Source organism: Gracilinanus agilis, chromosome 2 (assembly GCF_016433145.1).
Source record: "Gracilinanus agilis isolate LMUSP501 chromosome 2, AgileGrace, whole genome shotgun sequence".
Classification (NCBI taxonomy): domain Eukaryota; kingdom Metazoa; phylum Chordata; class Mammalia; order Didelphimorphia; family Didelphidae; genus Gracilinanus; species Gracilinanus agilis.
This window is the reverse complement of record NC_058131.1, coordinates 41,056,075-41,079,859: the sequence shown is the minus strand read 5'-3', so window position 1 is coordinate 41,079,859 and position 23,785 is coordinate 41,056,075. Positions and strand designations below refer to the sequence as shown.

General features: G+C 43.4%; 1 protein-coding gene across 1 annotated transcript in view; it reads left to right on the top strand.

The window, feature by feature from the left end:
• CALB2 (calbindin 2) overlaps positions 1-23,537 on the top strand; it is a 33,692-nt gene extending 10,155 nt beyond the window's left edge. Inside the window, exons 2-11 of the mRNA XM_044660467.1 lie at positions 5,075-5,151; positions 7,937-8,026; positions 9,835-9,915; positions 15,449-15,505; positions 16,288-16,365; positions 17,072-17,127; positions 18,905-18,944; positions 19,077-19,130; positions 19,767-19,838; positions 23,421-23,537. Of these exons, the coding sequence (XP_044516402.1) occupies positions 5,075-5,151; positions 7,937-8,026; positions 9,835-9,915; positions 15,449-15,505; positions 16,288-16,365; positions 17,072-17,127; positions 18,905-18,944; positions 19,077-19,130; positions 19,767-19,838; positions 23,421-23,537 (722 nt within the window). The remainder of the gene's footprint in view (positions 1-5,074; positions 5,152-7,936; positions 8,027-9,834; positions 9,916-15,448; positions 15,506-16,287; positions 16,366-17,071; positions 17,128-18,904; positions 18,945-19,076; positions 19,131-19,766; positions 19,839-23,420) is intronic.
• The last annotated feature ends 248 nt before the right edge of the window (positions 23,538-23,785 follow it).

Here is a 23,785-nt window from a genome sequence, read left to right as displayed (position 1 = left end):
TGCTGTCTTACAAGCATGTGGGGATGTTTAGCCTAGAGAACATGGACAGGCACGATAGCCGTCTTCGAGTCATTTCTAGTCATTTTTAAATGCCCTTTAAATAAAGCATCCTGGTCCAGCTCAGAGTCCAGACCTGACCTTTTCTGGTTGAGTGCAACCAAGAGTCTAATTCTTTTAACCAAAAGAGACACGAGCATGATTCCAACCTATTCCAGTTCCATATCAGCACAGCCCTTGGATGATAGGTTGGTGCCGCCATGAGAATTCCTACCCCGACTGCTTCTATCCCAGGAATGTGGAATGGGAAGAAGTCGAGATCTTATACTCTTGATTTGTCTCTTTGTTTGAACTTCTCAGGCTTCACTTCCTTTTCCATCTCATACCCATTTGGAACTGAGACCCAACTCCTGATGCTCCAAAGAGGCAACAATTGGAGGATTAGATATTCTTTCTTTGTATCCCCAGTGCTTAGCCCAGTATCTAGGATATGGTTGACATTTAATAAAGCTTGTTGACTTGACTTGACTATAGAGATTTCCAGGCACAGAGTGACTGACATTTTAAGACTGGAATGTAACTCATTCATTCTAACAATATTTGTAAATACAAATCTCACAGGGATGCAAAGAGGCTTCTTTCTCTGTTCTTATGGCAGGGTTCTCTGGCACTGATAATGTATTGAGCCTATCCATTGGGGAATAGCTAAACAAGTAAATGAGTGTAATGGAATATTACTGCATTGTAAGAAACAGTGAATAAAATAAATTCAAAGAAATACAGAAAGACATCTATGAAGAGAAACCAAATGAAAAAAACAGAAGCAGGAAAACAGTGACTAAAACCATGTAAATGGACAGAACAACTACAAAACATTTTCACCTGAATTCTATGAAATTTAAATGTCCATGTTTGAAAATTACTACCAAAAAATAAATATGAGAATACACCTCCCTGCCTTCTTGACAGAGATGGGGAACTCTGTGGCACAGTGACGGCCTCTGACTTTTAGATAGGGTTTTCCTTTAACCAAGAAGATGGATAGCAGATGGAAGTGAGCCATTTCTTGGCACAGATGGGGTGTGGAACACTTCAAATAATGCCAAGCCTTTTTTTTCAGTTTGCTAGTTTTGAAAACCTGTTCCCCCCTCTTTTTTATTCTTTGTTATACGGGAAGACTCTCTGGGAGGTGTGGGCGAAGGATATATGCTGGGAAAGAAGGTGATAAGAAACAAAAGATATCCTTAAAATTTCAAGTTTTTAAAACTGCATCTATCAGTCAAGAAGCACTAAATATTTGTGATCTCTTAGTATTCAGTGGAAAAGACTGTTACCTTCATTTTGCAGATGGGGAGACAGAGGCACAGAGAAGACAAATGAACTAACCCAATACAATTCACTGTAGCATGCTAAAATCAGAAGAAAAAATAAAAGACCCACGATCCTTGGTTTCCCAGATTAATTCTCTTTCTTTGCTGCTGTTCATGGGAAGCAGATTTGTTAAAAGGTTAGGAAAAACTGGTAACTATGGTAACCACATCCTTATCTATGCCCAGAAGTGAGGGGCTTACCTAGTGGGCAGAAGCCCTGCAAATGTTGCTTATGAGTGGAACTAAGAATCTCGGTTTTTTACCCAGAAGGGGCACAAGCATGGTTCCAACCTGTTCCAGCCCCATATCAGTAAAGCACTTGGATGATAGGTCAATGTCTCCATGAGAGAACCTCTAAGTGTTTAATAGCATCCCAGTAGGACCCAACAATGGCATGCCAAGTGTTTTCAGCATACTTGATATGGACAGGACTGGCATCAGATGGGCAGGGTCTGGGGTCATAAGAAAGACATTTGCCTGTAGATGCTTTCAGGTTTTTTAGAAAAATGAATGGGCAGCCACCTTAGCCCCAGACCTGTTCCTGCTTTCTATTTCAACTCCACATGCCCACCTGGACCTCTAACCAACTTGGTCTAGAGATGGTCTAACAGGGTACTAGACTTTTATTTTTTAATTTAAATATTTTACTTTTTTAGAAAAATTTTCCATGGTTACATGATTCTTGTTTTTACTTTCCCCTTCACCACCACCCCCATATCCCACGCACATTTCCACTGGTTTTAACATGCGTGATCAATCAAGACTTATTTCCATATTATTGATAGTTGCATTGGTGAGGTCATTTTGGGTCTACATCCCCAACCATGTCCGTATCAACCCATGTATTTAAGCAGTTGTTTTTCTTCTGTGTTTCCACTCCTGCAGTTCTTCCTCTGAATGTGGGTAGCGTTCTTTACCATAAATCCCTCAGAATTGTCCTGGGTCATTGCATTGCTGCTAGTACAAAAGTCCATTACATTCGATTTTACCACAGTGTATCAGTCTCTGTGTACAATGTTCTTCTGGCTCTGCTCCTTTCACTCTGCATCAATTCCTGGAGGTCTTTCCAGTTCACATGGAATTCCCCCAGTTCACTATTCCTTTGAACACAATAGTATTCCATCACCAGCACATACCATAATTTGTTCAGCCATTCCCCAATTGAAGGGCATACCCTCGTTTTCCAGTTTTTTGCCACCACAAATAGCGTGGCTATAAATATTTTTGTACACGTCTGTTTATCTATGATCTCTTTGGGGGTACTAGACTTTTAAAGATTTGCCATCAACCAGCAAACCTTAGGTAAATCATTCAACCTCTGGGCTTAGGATTCCTCAGTTGAGGAATGTCAGTTGGATATGACCCCAAGTGATGGTGTCCTCTTGACTAAAAGGAAACTGTGAATAAGGTCTGAGGCCATCAATCACCTCAAAGACAGTCAGGGGAGAAAATACACAGTTCATAGAATTGGGGCTGGAAGACATTAGCTAGTTTAAGCCCAGTTTTACAGAAAAGGAAAATGAGGACTCAAAAAGGTAAGTGATTAACCCAAAGTCACACAGACTTTGTCATAAATAACAGAACTGGGATTCCCATTAAGGTCTTCTGACTTTGGATCCATTTAATGCCATTTCCAGTGCATTTTCCTTTTACATCAAGGGGAACCATTAAAAAAGCAACTGCACTGTTCTCTGAAATGCCACCTTCCCCTCCCCAACCAACCTGCCCAATGAACTAATTTGCTTTGGCATTTAAGGAGGTCTTGACATTTCACCTCCTCCAGAAGCCTCCTGAGCCTAATCAGAAGAGATGGGGCTTATTCTTCTCATTCTCTTCTCCGCCCTTCTCTCCCATCCAATATGCAATGCCAAGAAAAAATTATCCTTCTTTTCCTTTCCTCCTCAAATTTTTATCCTGGACTTGCAGACGGTATCCATAATTTATGTCACTTATTTCTCTACATGTTCAATATTTAGCATGTAATTAATAATGTGCCAGACACATGAAGGTCCGTTTCTGAGGTTGTCTAAGTCTAAAGTCCCCTGGTTGAGATGAAAAGAAGGAACTGAGAAATAAGATTCTCAAGAGGGCAAGAGGAGACAGCTTACTCTTTTTCCCCCTACAAATCCTGGAGGGGGAAAAAAGGGAAAGCAATGAGCATTTGTTAGGAACCTACTAGGTGCTAGATATTGTCCGTACTAAGCACTTTACACATACATCCTCATTTAAATCCTCACAATCATCCTAGGAGGTAGGTGTTATTATCATCCCCATTTTATAATTGAGGAAACTGAGTCAGGCAGCAGTTAAAGTGATTTGCCCAGGGTCATAGAACAAGGAAGTGTCTTAAGCTAGATTTGAACTCAAGTCTTCCTGACTCTAGTCCCAGGTCTCTATCCCCTCTCCCACCTACCTGCCTTTGAAGAAGCCCATTCCAATCAGGACACTATGTTTCCTAATCACATTTCTATTTTCTTAGGCAAGCTCCTCAACTTCTTTGGGACTTAGTTTCTCCCCATGTAAAATAAGAGCCCTAATGGGCTAAAAAAAAATTGGAATTATCCCTGACAAGTTACTCAATTGCACATTCCCTCTGATTCAGAGAAACCATTATGGTTTTGATCCCCTGAGAAGTTGAAGATAAGAAAAGATCCAGAGGTAGAAAAATATTCAAAGCAGCAAAACAGCTAGAAATGAAATCTGTGCCCAGCAATGGGGGATGGCTGAACAGATTGTGGTAGATGAATAGAATAAAATATTCTTGGGCTCTATGGAACAAAGACTGGGAGGAGTTCAGAAACCTGGGAAGATGTGAATGAAGAGAAACAGAGGGAGGAAGGTAAGAGCCTAAAGAACAATGGTCATGACTACAACAATGCAAAGACAGCACCAAAAAGCTTGACTTTTTCCATGGGACAGGCTCTGAGAAGGGATGCTACTTGGGGGTTGTTCGGTTACCTGTTGTGTCCAGACAACATGGGTCCTTGTTATTTAATGCTGTCTGATTCTTCATGATCCCATTTGGAATTTTCTTGGCAGATACTAGAGTTTACCATTTCCTTCTCCAGCTCATTTGACAGATGAGGGAACTGAGGCAAACAGGGCTAATTGACTTGCCCAGGGTCAAACAGCTAGGAAATGTCTGAGGCCAGATTTGGACTCAGGCCTTATCCTCGATCTACTATGCCACCTAGTTTTAAAATCTACTTTTTAACATGAATCATGTAACCATGGGAAAATATTCTAAATTAAAAAAAATTTTTAATTAAAAAAACAAAATCTCCTTTTTAAAAATGAACTAAAATGAGGGAGCTGAGGTCCCTTGCAGCAATGCCACACTGTGGCTATAAGTTCTGATTTCCATGAAGCTTTCTCTTATTCCACCTCAAATGAAGACTGACCCATGTAGAACTCTTAATGCTGTATTATCGTGTGTGTGTGTATGTGCGCGCACACATGTGTGTGAACAGTGTCTTACAAATTCCACTGTTCTGCCTTCAAAGGGAAGGGCAATATCCCCCTACAGTGCCTAGCACAGAGTCACATGATAAATATTCAGTGAATCCTTGTTTGGTTGATTAGGTGATTTATTGGCAAAATGACAATTCCAGTCCTCGCATCACCCAGGCTTCCCTCTCACCCTTCCAGCATCATTCCCTGGCCCTGTGCTTGATGGCTGGTGTTTTGTTGTTTTTCTCATCTTGCAGGAAATGGATACATTGAAGGAAAAGAACTAGAAAATTTCTTCCAAGAATTGGAAAAGGCAAGAAAAGGAGCTGGCATGGTAAGGAGGGTTTGTGTTCAAATTTTCTTTTTTTCTCCCCTTGCTTGCAATGACTCTCTTCTGCCTGTAGCTGGAACCTGGGCAGAAGCCAGACCAGGATCCCTGCCCAAGACTTGTATGGCTTTGTTGAAAGGTAAAAGAAGCCGGGACCTTCCTACACTTCTTTCTTTTCTTCCCTTCCTCTTTCCCTCTCCCTCCTTTTTTCCCTCCCTCCCTCCCTTCCCTCCTTCCTTTTTCCCTTTTCTGTTTCTCTATTCCCTCAGGCTAAAAGAATAGAGCCATCCCATTGCTGATCCATTCACTCCTCTTTGTCAGCCTGGGGGTCCTCTGCTCTTGGGGACTCACTGCATTAGTCCCAGACTTAGGGCAGACACTAGTACATCTTAGAACTCCAAAGCTCAATAATCCACCAGCTTCAGCAACCTGAGGATCTGGAATCACAATTGCACACCTCCATGCCCAGCTGAGTTTTTATTTTCCAGGGAAGAATGATTCAAATACTACTGAGCAGCTGATCCCTAAATTGAACAGCTAAAGAGCACATTCCAGATTACTCTACATTCAGAGTTATTCGTAGTTAGAAACCTACAAAATGAGTCAGAGAAAAAGCTAAAAATGTCTTTGAATGAGCACCACTGGATGGACTGGCCTGTGAGCCAATGAGCTCTCTTGGAAACAGAGTCCTCAGTGCCTTCCTTGGAGGGAATGGTGCCAGATCTGCACCTACTCATCAGGACTAGGCTCACTGGCCAATCCCACATTATATCCAATTCAAGGCTAATACACTTAGCTGGGCATCAAGAGCTAATATATTGGGCAGACACTAGAGGTCAGACTCTCGTTGTCTAGTCCAGCCTACAGTTCATCTGACTTGCCTAAAATGAATTCAAAGTTACTTTCAAGAATAATGAGATTATTTCTATCATATCCCAATGGGGAGGATGGGACCAACAGAGGTTCATTCATTAAAAATAATCACTAAGGGGGGCAGCTGGGTAGCTCAGTGGATTGAAAGCCAAGCTTAGAGATGGGAGGTCCTAAGTTCAAATCTGACCTCAGACACTTCCCAGCTGTGTGACCCTGGACAAGTCACTTGACCCCCACTGCCTACCCTTACCACTCTTCTGCCTTGGAGCCAATATACAGTATTGACTCCAAGACAGAAGGTAAGGGTTTAAAAAAAATAATCACTAAGGCCTAAGGTAAGACTTTTCCTAGAGAAAAACACTGTGGTCCATGCCATGAGCGAGAGCCCCCTCCCACAAGAAAACCAGATGTTTTCCCCAAAGATGACTCCAGGTACAAAGAGGACCTCTGAGGTCCCTTCCAACTTCAAGGTTTTATGAATTCTATCAAGTCTTGCCCCAAAAAAGTGGCTTGTAATATTAAAAAGTTGGCTCAGAGTAACGGCTCCTTAGATAGCCATATGTGAATAGATTTAATCCTTGAACATCTAAAGGCACACTTGCAAGGCCACTAAATAACCAGCTCCCAAGAGAACTGAAGCTGAAGCTTAAATACTTTGGCTCCAGAAGAAAGGGATCCCTGGGAAAGACCTAATGTTGAGAAAGACTGAAGGCAAAAGGAAGAAGGGATGGCAGAGGATGGCATGGGTAGATAGTGTCATGGAAACAATGAACATGATGAACAGATTTCAAGCAATAGCGGAGGATGGAAGATCCTGGGGTGCTGTGGTCCATGGGGTCACGAAGAGTCAGACAAGACTGAGTGACTGAACAACGATAATAGTTCAGAAGCTGCATTAGGAAGGTGATTAGGATCAAGCAAAGAGAAATCCTCTTCTAAACAACAGAAATTACTTCTATTGCCAGCTACTCCAAATAACATGTAACATTGTCCCCTCTGTGCCTCAGTTTCTTCTTCTGTAATAGAAAGATGAGATCCTCACTTATTTGGCTGCCTTAGAGACTCTAATTCTAACCCAGCCTTAAATGGATTAGATGACCTCCTTCCTTGTCGTTAAGTCATTCAGTTGTGACTGACTCTTCCTGGCCCCATGGACCACAGCATATCAATGTTGTCCATTGGGTTTTCTTGGCAAAGATACTGGAGTGGTTTGATATTTTCTTCTCTAGTGGGTGTAGGAAAACACAGGTTACATGACTTGCCCAGGGTCACACAGTTAGATTTGCACATAGGTCTTCCTGACTCCAGGCTCAGCACTCTATCCACTGTGTTACCTGGCTGCCCAGTAGCCAGAATGACCACTATATGATGTTGGATTCAATGTCAGCATAATGTCTGTAGGTTGTGGGGAATGCTAAAGTACAAGAGCATTAATTTCCATAAGGTTTAGGGTGGAGTACAATCAGTTACTATTCAGTCAGGCATGCTGAGGCATTGTACTTTCCTTTAGAAATTGTGAAATTAGGACAGGGCTGGGTCTTAAAAAAGTTAAAAATGGGCAGCCTCACATAGTGAAAAAAGAGTTGGGCCCGTGTTAAAGTCCAACCTCTGACAGATATTAGCTAGGGGACCCTGGACAAATGGCCCAGACGATTCTCTAAGATCTGCAGTGGTGGTGGAGTTTCTCACCAAGAGGTCTTTATACCAATGAGATCACAATTTTTTAAAAAGTGAAAGAAACCCAAACTAGATTAGCCAGCCTGACAGCCCAATGTGGAGAATGTTGGCCACTATCCATGATGAACAACTAGGTATAAACTTGTCCCGTCCAATGCCACATCACAGAGAAATTCTGTGGGTAGCCTAAGGGTTCAAAAGAAAAGATCCATGAGGATCATCTTTCCTTGTCTTTGTAAAGGACTCAAAGACTGGCAACTTTGGGGAGAAGATGAAGGAGTTCATGCAGAAGTATGACAAGAACTCAGATGGAAAAATTGAGATGGCAGAGGTGAGTTCTTCTGTCCTAATCACCAGGGCACTGGGGGGTGTGAAAAGTTGGAGAAGTGGAGACCCAGGTGTCTTTCAGGACTTCTTCCATCTATCCTCACTGGTTTAGGCTTTGGAGCTACCCTGAAAGCCTGGGGTTTAAGTTCAGATGGAGCACAGGATGGGATGAACCCAATGGGCGTGGGGAAATTCATACTTGCTTCCTGAGAGATGGCATCATTGAGATGAAGTAAGAACACCTAAGGTCCGAATCCCTGCTCTGTGACCCTGGGAGAATTACTTCATCTCTAAAATAAGAACAGTCCTGGGTAGTTGTGAGGATTAAGTGAGATAATACAGATAAACTATTTTGAAAACCTTAAAGTACTATATAAGCTATTATTGTTCATCTTGTTCTTTTACCCTCCTAGGAAGTGAGAAAATATCAATAGTCTAACTTGCTTGATGTCCCTTGGCCTAACATCATGGAAATTTACTAGGTTTTCTTTGGGGGAGATTGTCCCACTCTCGGTAGTTTCTGCCCAATACAGGCAGGAGTGCTCGCTTACTCTGCCTCTCTGTCTCTGTCTCTGTCTCTGCTTCTCTCTCCATCCCTCTCCTTCTCTCCCTGTCTCTGTCTGTCTCTACCTCTCTGTCTATCTGTCTGTCTGTCTGTCTGTCTGTCTGTCTGTCTGTCTCTCTCTCTCTCTCTCTCCATCCCTCTCCCTCTCTCCCTCTATCTCTCTGTTTCTCTTTCTCTCTCTCCCTCCCTCTCCCTCTCTTACTCTGTCTCTCTGTCTCTGTCTCTTTCTCCATCCCTCTCCCTCTCTTCCTGTCTCTGTCTGTCTTTATCTCTCTTTCCGTCTGTCTGTCTCTCTCTCCATCCCTCTCCCTCTCTCCCTGTCTCTGTCGGTCTCTGTCTGTCTCTCTCTCTCTATCCCTCTCCCTCTATCTCTCTGTCTCTCTCCCTCCCTCTCCCTCTCTTACTCTGTCTCTCTGTCTCTGTCTCTCTCTCTCTCTGTGTCTGTGTCTCTCTCCATCCCTCTCCTTTCTCTCTCTGTCTCTGTCTCTCTTTCTCTCCTCCAAATATAGAAGGGGGCCCAAGTCAAAATGATGTGGCAGGGCAAATTGGGGCACAAGACTAGCAGTTTCATGTGTGCACATATGGGTTGATTTTTTTAATAGCATACATCGGAGCCACCGCTATAGACAAACACCAAACACTTTTGATCAAATGATAAAACATGTAGAGTGCTTTGCACACCTTAAAACCTATATAAATGCCAGCTACTGTGACTTAGTTCCTCCTTACCTTGCCTATCACTGGACCCTTCCTAGTGGGCTTCTCCCACCTCCCAGCCCATGTCCCAGATGCCCATCTAGGATTTTTTTTCTTGCTAATAACCAGGCTTTGATGTTAAAGAAGGGCTCCATTCCTGGCTCTGCTATATACCGGTATGTAACCCTGGGCAAGAACTTCATATTTCTAGTCTAAGTTTTTTCATCCATAAGCCCTCTGAAGTCCCTACTAGCTCTAAGACCTAAGAGGGAAAGCTTTCCATTCATAAGCTGTTATCACTCACAGTCTAACTGAATTACAGCCCTTCCCTGGGAGGGTTAGTTGCATTTTAAAGAGCTACTACTCTGCCCCTGTATCCCAGGACTTTAGAGGGATGGAGGTATCCTCTTCCACCTCCTCCTCTACTTCAAAGGGAATAAGCAAAAAAAGGTGCCACCTTGGCAAGGTGGCCGACTGACCTCCCAGCAGCCAGGTGAAGGATGGGAAGTGAAAGGAAATGCTCACCCAGGCCTCTTCTCTGTTCCCTTCAGCTGGCTCAGATCCTGCCTACAGAGGAAAACTTCCTGCTATGCTTCAGGCAACATGTGGGCTCCAGTGCAGAATTCATGGAGGTAAATTCTGGGGTGTCCTGGGAGGCCCGTGCCTGCTATTCTTCCTCCCATAAGACAGACACTTCCTGAAGTTGCCATTCATTTGGAGAAATAGCCCAGAGCCCTGTTCCAAGGAGAACAGGGTGATCCAAGAAACCAAGCTCTTGGGCTTCCTCTGGGACTGGGGAGGCCCCGAGGTTGGCCTTCAGCACAATATACTAATGACCAGTTGGGATGACCCAACAATTTTCTTGAGGGAGTTTTGAAATACTTTGCAGCCATTCTGTCCCCCTTCATTATAACCCCCTGAGGAAAGGAAGGGAGGGGGCTAATGCAGTCTTGATTTTTTTTTAACCCTTATCTTTTAACCCTTATATATTGGTTCCAAGGTAGAAAAGCGATAAGGGCTAGAGCAGGGGTCGGCAACCTTTTTGGCTGTGAGAGCCATAAACGCCACATTTTTTAAAATGTAATTTCGTGAGAGCCGTCCAGTGCTCACAGTGCCGCTCCTATAACAGCGCCTGAAAAAAAATGGACTTTATGGCTCCTGCAGAAAGAGCCCTATCTGACCCTCAAAAGAGCCAGATATGGCTCGAGAGCCATACGTTGCTGACCCCTGAGCTAGACAGTGGGTTTAAGTGACTTGCCTAAGGTCACACATTTGAACCCAGGACCTCCCACCTCTAAGCTAATGCATTCTTTTGCTAAAGATAGAAAAACCGAGGCCCAAGAAAAGGAAATGTCCTGAATTCAAGTCTTACTTCTGCTTCAGACTCATTGTGTGACTACAGAAATCATTTCATCAGCGTCCATGGATATTGCTAGACAAAGTTTCCCATTCTTTATCTATTAAAAAATGACCTCAGCATTCCAACATCTTACATGGCCTTTGTGTATTACAGAACTGAGCAGGGCTCACACAGACCAGTAATTATTTGCTAATAATCTGCCTGTCCTTCACTTGATCACTCAATGCCAAATTCAAACCATCCCCACAGCCTACACTCTGGGTCTTCTCCGGCAAACAGCCATTTTCAAAAATGGGGTTCATGTTACTGTTTTAATCATGTGCTAACTCAATGTCCATTTAATAGTCCTACCACCAAGATTCATGGCCAAAAAATGACTAGAAATGGAACCCAAGAAACAAAAACCCTTCGAGGAAACCCTCATCGGGAATACACATTGGCAAGGAACTAACGGTTTCTCAGGGTGGGGGGACACACTTAAAATCCCACCATTCTTGGCATCACAACTGGCATTCGCCTTCAGATGGGAGCACCATGAAGAAGCGGCGCCAGCCGGGAGAGAATCCAATACATCGGTGGTCTTCTTTGTCTGCTGTGTAACTAAAAACCGTCTTTAACTCGTTTTTCCTTCAAGGAAGTCCAAGTACATTCCTGGCTGGCACTTGGATTAGGGTCACCTATGCTGGGTTATTCACCTGACTAAACAAAGGAAACAGCTCCGGGCGGCCCATATCCAAATACACCAATTACCTCTTGAACCGATCTAACATCCCTTCTCCATAATTTATTTTTTTTTCATATCTAGTTCCTTCTTTTCCTCATGAGTATGCTAACAAATATTTTTTAAATGTTTCCTAGGGGCCAGGCACTGTGTTGAGCTCTAGGATACAAAGAAAAGTTAAAATAGTCCCTGCCTTCAAGAAAGATACATTCCTTAGTAGACAGAGTCAGGACTAGAGACACAAGGTCCTGGGTTCAAATCTGAATTGACACTTCCTAGCTGCGTGATCCTGGGCAGGTCACCTAGCCTTAACGGCCCAGCCTTTACCACTCTTCTGCCTTGGAACCAATACTTAGTATCAATTCTAAGATACAAGGTAAGAGTTTGGGGTTTTTTTTAAGGGATACATTCTAGAGGGTAGCTGCGTGGCTCAGTGGATTGAGAGCCAGATCTAGAAATGAGAGGTCCTGAGTTCAAATCTGACCTCAGACACTTCCTAGCTGTGTGATCCTGGACAAGTCACTTAATCCCCAATACCTAGCCCTTACTGCTCTTCTGCCTTGGAACCAATACACAATATTGGTTCTAAGATGGAAGGTAAGGGTTTAAAATTTTAAATTAAATTTAAAATTAAAGGGATACTTTCTAAACAGGGGTGGCAAGATCTATACAGAGTAAATGAAAGAGGGAGGGCAGGTAGTGAAGAATAGTCCTATCTAGAACCAGAATGTCAAGATTAATTTGAGCAGAGCGTGGAGACGGATTAAAAGGGAGCTGAAAGCAGGCCAAATATCTGTGATCATCCTCCTTCAGTCCGTGGCTGAAATGGTTTGGAATCCATCTCGGGCTTCAGCCCTCCGGAGCGGCACAATAGCTAAAAGGCAGATGTCCCGGGATAATAGCCTCCTGAGGTCCCGCCCCTCCGGAGTCTTTCCCCCTTTCAGCTTTTATCAGCCAAAAACATGAAATAGGTTTGCTCCAAAGCACTGAAAGGTTTGTGCTCTCAGAGAACATGAATCCCACCTGCTCAGGGCGCTGAGGCTCTCTCTAATTTTAGCCCAGCATCAGGACTCCTTTGGAATTTCAAAAGCCTCCGGGCTCACTCTTTATCTCCAATGACAAAAGAATAATGATCCAATGGCATTATGCTAAAGGATGAGAGCCAGCGAAGACCAGCGAGAGAGGGAGGGAAGGAAGGAAGGAAAAGTTGGGACTTGGAATGATCTCATTTCAAAATCTGGTGCAGACACTTCACTCTCTGAGCAGCCTGGGGTCTGAGCGGTCCTCTCTCCAGCAGCCAGCTAGCCCCCCTCCCACTTCTGTCTCCTGTCACTGGCTTCTTTCACCAGAAAAAAAAAGGTGTGGATGTCCCTTTTCCATCCTTTAAAGGAAGCATTTATCCATTCTTCCTCCACCCAGGAATCATCCAATGGAGTTGGGTGTGAGGGTTTTCTTGAAGAAAGGAGGCGTTCTCCCAAACAGATATCCTCCAATTAGTTTGCTGCAACACAGAACTGAAGCTATTTACTAGGCTTTGTTTTTCTGCTCAGTAGAAAAAGCAGTAACTTTAAGAGGGGGAAAAGAGGTGGGCTCAAATCCCAGTTCTCAACTCTTGCTAGATATGGGACTTACAGATAAGTCATTTGTCCTCATCTTTAAAATGGGGGCACCAACTACCTTACAGAATTGGGGTTTTCTTTTTAAATTCTTTTTCTTGAGTTCCAAATTCTTTTCCTCCCTCTGTCTCCTCCCCCATCCATTGAGAAGTCAAGGAATATGATACTCGATTACACTTGTGAAGTCTCACAAAACATATTTCCACATTAGCCACATTGAAAGAAAAAAAAAGATTTTTTTTAATTTACAACATTGTTATGAAGAAAGTACTTGGCTGGGGCAACAAGGTGATTCAGTGGTAGAGAGCTAAGCCTGGATACAAGAGCTTCTGGATTCAAATGTGGCCTCAGACATTTCCTAGCTGTATGATCTTGGGCAAGTCACTTAACTCCCCATTGCCTAGCCCTTATCACTCTTCTGCCTTGGAATCAATACTTTGCATTGATTCTAAGACAGAAGCTAAGAGTGTTTAGAAGGAAGGGAAGGAAGGAAGGAGAAAGGGAGGGAGAGAAAAAGGAAGGGAAGAAGGGAAAGTGAGAGGGAGGAAAGGAAGGAAGGAAGGAAGGAAGGAAGGAAGGAAGGAAGGAAGGAAGGAAGGAAGGAAGGAAGAAAAGGATCATTGGAGATCATCTAGTTTAATCTGCACAAAGTCTTGTATCCTTTCTCCAAGAAATAATCAAATTTTATTTGAAGACTTCTGTGATGTGACCTATTAGAAGTTTCTGAGTTGAATTAAAGTGACTTATTTATGAATGTACTTGCANAAGGAAGGAAGGAAGGAAGGAAGGAAGGAAGGAAGGAAGGAAGGAAGGAAGGAAGGAAGGAAGGAAGGAAGGAAGGAAGGAAGGAAGGAAAGGAAGGAAAGGAAGGAAGGAAGGGAGGGAGGAAAGGAAGGAAAGAAGGAAAGGAAGGAAAGAAGGAAGGAAGGAAGGGAGGGAGGGAGGAAAGGAAGGAAGGAAGGAAGGAAGACCTAAATTCTAGTCCTACATATCCAGCTTCAAGTTGGTTATCTCTATCTCCAGAGTTTATCAGTATTTTAAACTCAGCCTGTCCAAAATCATATTCATCTTCCTCCCTTAATTCCCTTGTTCATATCCTCAGTCATCCTTATTTCTTCCTTTTCCTTCACCCCTCATTCATACTATATACAGTGCTTGTGGGTCTGTGTCAGTCTACCTTCACATTCCTCTCAAATCCACCCTTTCCCTCCAAATTACATGGCCAACACACACACACACACACACACACACACACACACACATACAGATACCCTTCAAGACCCTCACGAAGATTATTCTAATAGTCTAACTAATCTCTCTCCCTGGGCAATGAAGTGACAGTGGATAGAGCACCAGACCTGGTTATCAGGAAGACCAGAGTTCAAATATGGTCTCAGACACTTATCAGCCATATGACCCTGGGCAAATCACTAAACCCTCCTTGCCTCATTTTCCTCATCTGTAAAATGAGCTGGTGAAGGAAATGGCAAACCACTCCAGTATTTTTGTCAAGAAAACCCTAAATGGAGTCACAAAGGATCAAACATAACTGAATAACAACAAATAGTTTCTGTGGCCCTAGGCTCTACCTTCTTCAATCCTGCACTCAGCTACCAAAGTGACCTAAGGAATAGGTCTGATCATGTCAATCTCCTGCTCACAAATCTTCCATGGTTCCCTAGTGTCTCTAGAATAAAATATAAACTCCCCAGCATGTCAATTAAGGTCCTTCACCATCTAACTCCAGCCTGGTTTTCCAGCTTTATTTCATTCCTTCTGTATTACAGGCAAACCACTGCAGCCTCCTGTTCCCCAGACTCTCCATTCTAAATTCACTCTCCATGAAGAAGTATTTTCCCAAACATGCCAGGAATGGCTTTTCTCCCTCATCCCCAACTCTTGTCTTCCTTCGACTATCAGCTCAGGTATCACCTCCTCTCCCAATGCCTTCTGACTGACCTACTCAGTCATTGCTCATATACTTTGCATCTGTCTTTTAAACCTGTACATTTATCCTGGACCTGCCCTACTCTCACCCTCCTCATCCCAAGATAATATAAATTCCTGAAAGGCCAGGAGTGTGTTCATTTTGTCTGCTTATCCCCAGTGTCGATCTATTTTTCCGAATAGGGTTGAGGCAGCAAAAATGTTTACAAAATTCCAGGGAACTGGGATTGGGAGGCTGGCTTGAGAGGCTAAGGCCTAGAGGGTGTAGGCAAAGGTGAGAAAGAGATAGCCTAGAGAAAGAAAGGGAGACAAATATTTGAGAGGATAAGTCAAAAAATGGAGCCTGAAAGTCTAAAGAACTGATTGGGTTCTCAAAGGTCTTTTCTCTCTTCCAACCAATGCTGACATTGTGTGATAAGATGCCCTGTACCCAGTGTGGTGAAACAATAAACACAAAAGAGTGGGCATACTGATGGCCATATGGGGCTCTCTTTGCTAACGGTCCAATAATTCCTTTGCAGGCTTGGCGGAAATATGACACTGACAGAAGTGGCTACATCGAAGCCAATGAACTCAAGGTAAGTTGCAATGGAAAATGAAAAGATGGCGCCTGTAAGCCTGGATGTTCCTGGGTAATGTATTATTGTTCATCTTACTATATTCACAAGATGTAGGAGTCTGGGGAAGAAGGTTGCCTGTGGGGTGAAAGTAGGAAGAAGGAGGGACAAGACTTGAAAAGAATATAAACAGGTTTGATCCCTCCACTGCACATCTTGTGAAAAGGGTAATTAGAAGATTCCCACCTGGAAAGCCAAGACACTTCTCAGTTTTCTCAGCTCTAGGCCAGGCACAGAGTTAGGTGTGAGATGACGCATCCTCTGGGTGACGGGGTGAAGGAGCAGTGTGCTCACACCCACGGTGTGTGTTGGAGAGGCGATGTTCTTCTGGGATGGGAGCTTTCCTGAGTTGGGGTTTCTAATTTCCAGGTGTAATGATTGGGTACCAAATTTGAGTGTGACTGGCCCCCTTCCCTGCCACTCCGAAACTGGGAGAAGAAATGAGAGACTGGGAATGTAACCCAACCAGACATGCCCTTCCCTTTGGACCAGATATGCAGGGCAGGCATGTCCCTGACCAGAGCAAATTCTCAATCATTGACTAAAGCAAAGACAACCTGAGGAAATCATTGATAGCCTTCCACGACCTCCTCTACCTATCTCTATCCTCTTTATCACATTTCTTCTTTCTTCTTGCTCTCCTACCCGTGCCTTAGACAGGCCAGTTGTCTTCAGGACTATTACTTAATCCCACCAATGTCACTGTAGGCTTTCTGGGTCACTGATTCCTTCTGTGTTTTCAGGGATTCCTGTCAGATCTGCTGAAGAAAGCTAACCGGCCCTATGATGAGCCCAAGCTCCAAGAGTATACACAGACCATAGTAAGTACAAAGCTTCCTCCTAGGATAGAAGAATTAAACTGGAACACAGTCTTTGTCCCAAGCTGATGGGGCTCTGGTCCCTCAGTGAGTTCTAGAATACCAGTTATGTAAGACCCAAGAACCCTTACTTCAGCCATGCCTGTGACATCCAATTGCTGCTCCCCACCCTCCAAGCTTCATCCTTTCAAGAACCAGCTGAAAAATCTAAACCCGTCTAAACCCCAAAGCCAGCAGGAGACTTTGGGGACTGGCCATTTCCATAGCAACCACAGCTGCTCCAGCAAGGAAGAGATGAGGGAAGAGAGCTAGGCAAGACTCTGAAAATAAGCCAATTATAGCTTACTGAGAGATGAGAAACAGGTTTCTTAGCTTCTCTACTATAGGAAGAAAGGAGAGGACGGAGCTTTTGTAGGCTCCCTGCTCTCACTTGGGCACCATTTCTAAGTGATGTTGATGATGTTCCTGACCTCCACCCAGCCTCAGAAGGAAGTAAGCAATCTCAGGGCATTTCTGCACATCATCCCCTTCCTTTTCTTTTCCAACAAAACCTGGAAAATATCTGTTAAACAGGAGGTAGCTGGAAAATGGCCGAAGTTTGAAAGACTCAGTGTCAGATGGATCTTTGCCAGATTCGAATGCATACATGAAGGGGGCTAGCCAGTTGGCTTGCCAACCAGTAACCCAAATATCTTTCTTTTCTCAACAGCTGCGTATGTTTGACTTAAATGGAGATGGTAAATTGGGCCTCTCAGAGATGTCCCGGTAAGAACCACCTCATACCTCCAATGTCATTATGACAAGTGTCCTACAAGTCCTCAGCTCTGCTGCCTGTGGCTGTGATCTCATCACTTCTGGCCAACCAAAAAGAAAGGCATCTTCTAGCCAAATTCAAGAAATATTCATTATGTCCCTACTATGTGCTAGGGGCTAATAATACAAAGATGAAAAATAACACAAGGAGCTTCCAACCATGAGGAACAGGGGGAAAGGAAGAGGCAGGGATATAAATTACTATAAGATAAATTAGAAAATTATAATGTGCATAAGAGAAATCACGACTGGCCTAAGAAGTTCATGGAAGGAGGGATATTTTCTATCTGGAAGGCTCAGGGAAGGTTTCATGAATGAGATGCTTCCTGAAGTAGATCTTGCCAGAGGAGAAGAATGGGAAGAGGAATAATGGAGGGAGGGGAGTTCATGGAATTGGAGATATTGTGTGGATAGACAGAGATAAGAGAGAGCATCAAGAAATTAGGGAAAATATATGGTCCAGTTCTACTGAAACATAGAACATTTGAATGGGAATGCCACGAAATAAGGCTAGAAGGAGAAATTAAAGCTAAAGGGACTCAAATGCCTGGCCAAAGAATTTCTGTTTTATCCCATTGACCATGAGGAAATACTGCAGTTTTCTTAATTGAGAGGTATTATGTGATTAAACTATACATTGGAAAGATTACTTGGGCAGCAATATGAAAGAAAGAGGGGAAGAATAGAAGCTGAGAGTCCAGTTAGGAGGCTATATTAATAATCCAGGAAAGAGTTGAGAAAGGCTTGAGATAAGAGTGATGAATGTGAATGGAAAAAGGGTACCTATGATAAGAGATATTTCACAGGTAGGATCAATAGCACTTGACAATTGATTGGATATTTGGGATGAGGGAGAGGGAAGAATCGAGTATGTTGGGGCAGCTGGGGAGCTCTGTGGATTGAGAGCCAGGCCTGACCTTAGCCACTTCCTAGATTTGTGATCCTGGGCAAGTCACTTCAACCCCCATTGCTTAGCCCTTACCGCCCTTCTGCCATAGAACCAATACTTAGTATTGATTCCAAGATGGAAGGTAAGGGTTTAAAAAAAAAAAAATCAAGGATGATGCTAACATTTTGAGCCCGTATGAGTACGAGGGTAGCAGTAGCATCCACTACAAATGGGGAACATAGGAGGAAGAATGAGTTTAATAAGAAAACTGGATGAGTTCTGCTGTGGATGTGTTATATTTGAAATGTTTCCAAAGAGAATGTTGAAAAGATAGAGATATCTAGCAGGAACCTGGAAATGCAGAACTGAAATTCAGAAATAAGAATTTTTGCTTGGGATATAAATTTGGCCTTAAACTAAATGATAAAGGAAGTCACAAGAGGGGATGAGATTGGGGGCAACTAAGTGGCACAGTGGATAGAGCACCAAGCCTGGAGTCAAGAAGACCTGGGTTCAAATTTGACCTCAGATACTTCCTAGCTGTGTGATTCTGGACAAGTCAGTTAACCTTGTTTGCCTAGACTTTGCCCTTCTGTCTTAGAATTATTACTAAGACAGAAAGTAAGGGTTAAAAAAAAAAAAAAAGACTGGATGAGATTTCCCAGAAATGAGAAAACTAAATAGTGCTACATGATCTCCACCAAGTCATTTCATTTGTTTTCTCCTATATTTGGACTTTTCAAACTTCTCTGTAGAGACTAACCCTCTCCCAGAATCCTTTGCCCTACCTCAGTTTCTCTTGTCTATTGTCTAATCTACACTCTAACATTTTCCTTCCAGACTGTTGCCTGTACAGGAAAATTTTCTCCTTAAATTTCAGGTAAAACAGTTCTTTTTTCTTTCCCTTTTCAGTGTCTGTTTTCCTCTTCTTACTGAAATTTGCTTCCACGAGGCTCCCCTGCCTTTTAAATTTATTTGTATTTATTCAGTCATTCATATTTGATCCTTACAGGGCATGAAGCTGACTTCAGAAGAGTTCAATGCGATCTTCACATTTTATGACAAGGTAAAAAAGAAAGCCAGAATGCATAAAAGCAATCAAGGTGCTATATCTAGTGGGGGAACACCAGAGACAGGGGATCTGAACCCCCAGAGCAGAAGAAAAACGATCAGAAATATCCTGTCAGGTTTAGGCTGTCTTGCTCTCATCTAGCTCCCCATAGACTAATCAACTCCATTGATCATTTTCCTTGACACAAGGACATCTTTCATGGGACATGGTGGTAGCAGCCCTCACACCTGTCTCAGGAAACTGAATACGTGCTCTTGGCATCTTTAACTTTCTCTTAAAACCCCATCTCAAGAATGGCATCCAGGAAGTGCTCTGAACCTTTTTTTACTCTGCGATCTGTTCGGTCCTAGAGAATAATAACAGGAGAATAAAGTAATCCATGTGTCAGAAGAACTGTTTTGAGGAAAATAGATGGCCAGTTTAAATAACTGAATGACTGACTTTTTTCCCCATTAAAATTGTTATTTGACTGAACTGACTAGACTGGCTAGTTGGTTTAACATTCATTTCCTCCCCTTGTGGTGAGTTATGGGAAGATGAGGTTCCTAGAGCTTGAGTTGGAACAAGGATGGGTGCGGGATGAGGGAATTATTAGAGATCCCCTGACAAGCATCTGCACTCCTTGCACAGGACGGGAGTGGCTACATTGACGAGAATGAACTGGACGCCCTTCTGAAGGATCTGTATGAGAAAAACAAGAAGGTGAGGAGGAAGTCTTTGGGGGAGCTTTTTCAGGGGTGGTACTAGGAACCCCAATTCTGACAGCCTATCCCATAGAAATCTGAGGATTTATACCAGCCAAATTGTCTAATCTGAGCAAGCTTCCTAGGTGAAAGGGGATTTGGATGGAAGGGACAGATGTGAAGTGGGAAACAGCCAACAGGATAAGCTCAAGGAGAGGCCAAGTAAGAAAAAAGGGGACACCAGCAAGTTTATTTTCCTGGAGCAGATGAGAACCCCTAAATTCAAGTATGGCCCTCCCATAATTATGTTGCCTTTCTAACTAACTCTTTTCATAGCTCTGAACTGGTATGGGGTGTGGGGGAAAAAAAAGCTTAGAAAGAATTAAAACTCCCAAGAATGCCTCTCTAAGTAGTGTGAATATGTGGGTATGTTTCTAGATGGCGTAGGGGAGAGAGCAGAGGGTGAGGATGGGTTGGCCAATGGTCTGGTAATTCCAAACAAGCGAGGAAGCAAAATAATTAAAGTCACTGCCAGAGAAACCCAAATCTGTGGCAGTATTTTGAACCCGGTGGGATGGCAAGAGCTGGGGAAGCCACTAGAGAGCCAAGATTCACAAAGTCTAAGTAGGACTAAGATGTGAACTAGAGGGTTACTTCTGAGGGCGAATAAAAAATATCTTGGAGAAGTAGGGGGAAACAATAGACTTGGTTCAAATCTGAATGAGGGAAAAGTTAAAATGTCAACAATTTTCTTTAAATAATAATAACCATTGCCTTCTGTCCTAGAATTAATATTATTTATTGGTTTTAAGGCAAAAGAGCAGTAAAGGCTTTAGGCAATGGGGGTTAAGTAAATTATCTAGGGTCACACAGCTAGGAAGTGTCTGAGACCACATTTGAACCCAGGACCTCCTGCCTCCAGGCCTAGCTCTCTATCCACTGAGCCACCTCACTATCCCCAACAAATTCTATTTTTTAAAAAGGAGAACCGGGGCGGCTGGGTGGCTCAGAACTGAAATCAGGAGGATCTGGGTACTAATCTTGCCTCAGTCACTTCCTAGCTATATGACCCTACATAAGTCACTTGACCCCAGTTGCCTAGCCCTTACTGCTCTTTCTGCCTTGGAACCAATACTTACATTGATTCTAAGAAAGCAATAGTAAAGGCTTAAAAAGGAAAAAGAAAAGGAGTGTGAACTGGGATAAAAATGGAGAATATGCTTATGGGAGTGGGCGCAACAGTCCTCCAAATACCCACAAAAACACAAATGTTATTGTAAATACTTCCACCTTCCTAGTAACTTATAGCATGAAAAATAGCTAAAAGGTTTAGACTCAGATGTGTGAAGCGATCAGTCCTAAGCTTTAATGGGGAGCATGATACACACATCCTGGAGCTATGTTCTCAGTTTTGAGTGGTTGCTTCCATCCAGTACCACTTTCCAAGGAACATTTGATTTTTGACCCACAGTTAGGGAGCACAGGACATTAATGCTATCATCTCACCTGAAGAACCTTCCACCACAACCACTCTGCAGGCTTGATGTTTGGTCGTTTAAAGGGAGAAGATGGTACAGACTAGGGGCAATTATTTATAGAGCTAGAACCCAGTCTGGGGAAAGGAGAGGCAATTATGGTGGATCCTTATGCTTCAAAGACGTGAGTCATTTTGGTGGGAGCTCTTGGGATTTTGTTAATAAACATTAAGTGCCTGTATTTTGCCAGGCATTATGCTGTGTTGGTAACATAGAGAGAGACAAGACAATCTCTATTAATTAAGAGAGATTGAAAAAAGCTTCCTAGGGTTGGATTTTAGATGGGAGCTGAAGGAAGCCAGAGAAGCCAGGAGATGGAAACTGTGGAGTTCTTATACATGTTTGGGGCCTCTAGAAACAGCTTTATCAAGCCATCTATCTCCTTTCCCAAGAAGTCCCACAAAGAGAGCATCCAAATGGATCCTTGGCCAGCTCTGTGTAAAACACCCAGAAAAGCAGCTCCCTGCTTCTAGGTTCACCTCAATGCCCAGTCCTCACACTTTCTTATTTCCCTGCAGTGTGGACTTGTAAAAAGCTCAGGGTCTCAAGCACAGGATACCTGCTTTTCCCTCACTTTTTTCTTTGCCTTCCAATTGGCACAGGACAGACTGAAAAGAGTACTGTCCTAATTAAATGGTGGCTCTCCCAGGCTTAGAGCAGGGTCTTGCACTAGGAGATGCTGACTTTGACTTCCCAGCTCACAGTTTTTCAAAAAGATGGCCTTAGAAGTGTTCGAATGTTTGCAGGCCACCTTTTGCCAAAAAGCTAGAGAAGAGCAGGGAAGCAGGAAGATGAAGAGGGCAAGTCTCAAATAAACCAAGTGGTTCACGTTGGAACCACAGAGAAAAGATGCTAGAGGTCGCTGCCATAAAACAATATGGCGGGCAGCAGAGCTCAGGGAACCGAAGAAACGCACAGTGATAAATAGGCTTGGTCCTTCAGTCAGTCACCTCTTTGGTACTGTTTTCAGCAAAATGAGGGTAATCACATGAATCTACTAGACAAATAGGGTAACTACTAAGTATTTAGCTTCCAGGAATTATCCAATGTCTCTATTGCTGGCCACCATGGTGACCAAGCACACATACCAAGTGATGTCTGAAATTTTTTTTTGTTGTTTTTTTTAAACCCTTAACTTCTGTGTATTGGCTCCTAGGTGGAAGAGTGGTAAGAAGGGTGGGCAATGGGGGTCAAGTGACTTGCCCAGGGTCACACAGCTTGGAAGTGTCTGAGGCTGGATTTGCACCTAGGACCTCCCGTCTCTAGGTCTGACTCTCAATCTACTGAGCTACTCAGCTGCCCCTGTCTGAAATACTTCTAAAAAATGAATTACACAATATTCTAATACTGTTTGCTGATGGGTTTCTGTCCCAGTGGCTATTCTGAACTTTGGACTCTTTCCCTAATTTAGCTTTACAAAACAATACTGCAAAAGTATAAATTGGTCCAGATGGCCCATTTAAAATTGACCTCCATTTAACATGGACTTAACCCATTTTAAAGAGGCTGGTATTTAGACAGGTTCCACATACAAGTGTAATCAACTTAAACATTTGTTCCCATTCCAAGAGAAGCTATTGGGTGATATGATATGGGGCTTTAGTCTCCACTGCAGGAGAGGCAAATATCTAAGCACCTCTGTTTGCCCTAACAGCTTCCTTCAGCAGAGTCCTTTGAAAGTTTGATCCCCCTAGATCTAAGGATGGTGGGATATGTCTCAGATTGCCACTGACCCTATCAAATATTCCAAGACCTTCAGGGGCATGGATTGTTTGTCTGGAGGAGGAGACTGAGTGAAAGGGATTTGTTTCAAAAATCAAGATTAGGGCTAGGATTAGATTGTGGATCAGAGTCCAAGCAAAGACTCAGATTCCCGAGTTCAGTGGGATATTCAAGTGGTGTTTCAGGTCAGCCTTTTGTATTCTTCTGGAGTGGTTCTAGCTGTAGAAAGGGTTCAACTATGAGCAGTGAGGAAGGGGAGGTGGAAGGTGTTATCGTCCTGCGTTCCTAAGTGGCCAATTTTCTTGACTCCTCTCCCATTCTCTCCCTCTCCTCTGGTCTCCCAGGAAATGAATATCCAGAACCTCACAAGCTACAGAAAGAGTGTTATGTCTTTGGCTGAAGCTGGGAAGCTCTACCGCAAGGACCTGGAGATTGTGCTCTGTAGTGAGCCCCCCATGTAAAAAGTGGGGGGCTAGTCCCCTTCTCTCCTCCAAATTCTCCTCTCCCTTCTACCCTGCTGCTTCCACTGAGACCTAGAGATGATGAGGCCCCTGAACACCCCTTGCTACCCAGCACAGCACACTCAGAGAGCAAGAGAGGAAGGAAGGAGCAACAGCTGATGGATGTCCACTGGGCCTTCTGTCCCACATCACTTATGCCCCAACCCTGCACCTCCCTACCCCCAGCTAGCCTTGCTGCACTCTGCTTG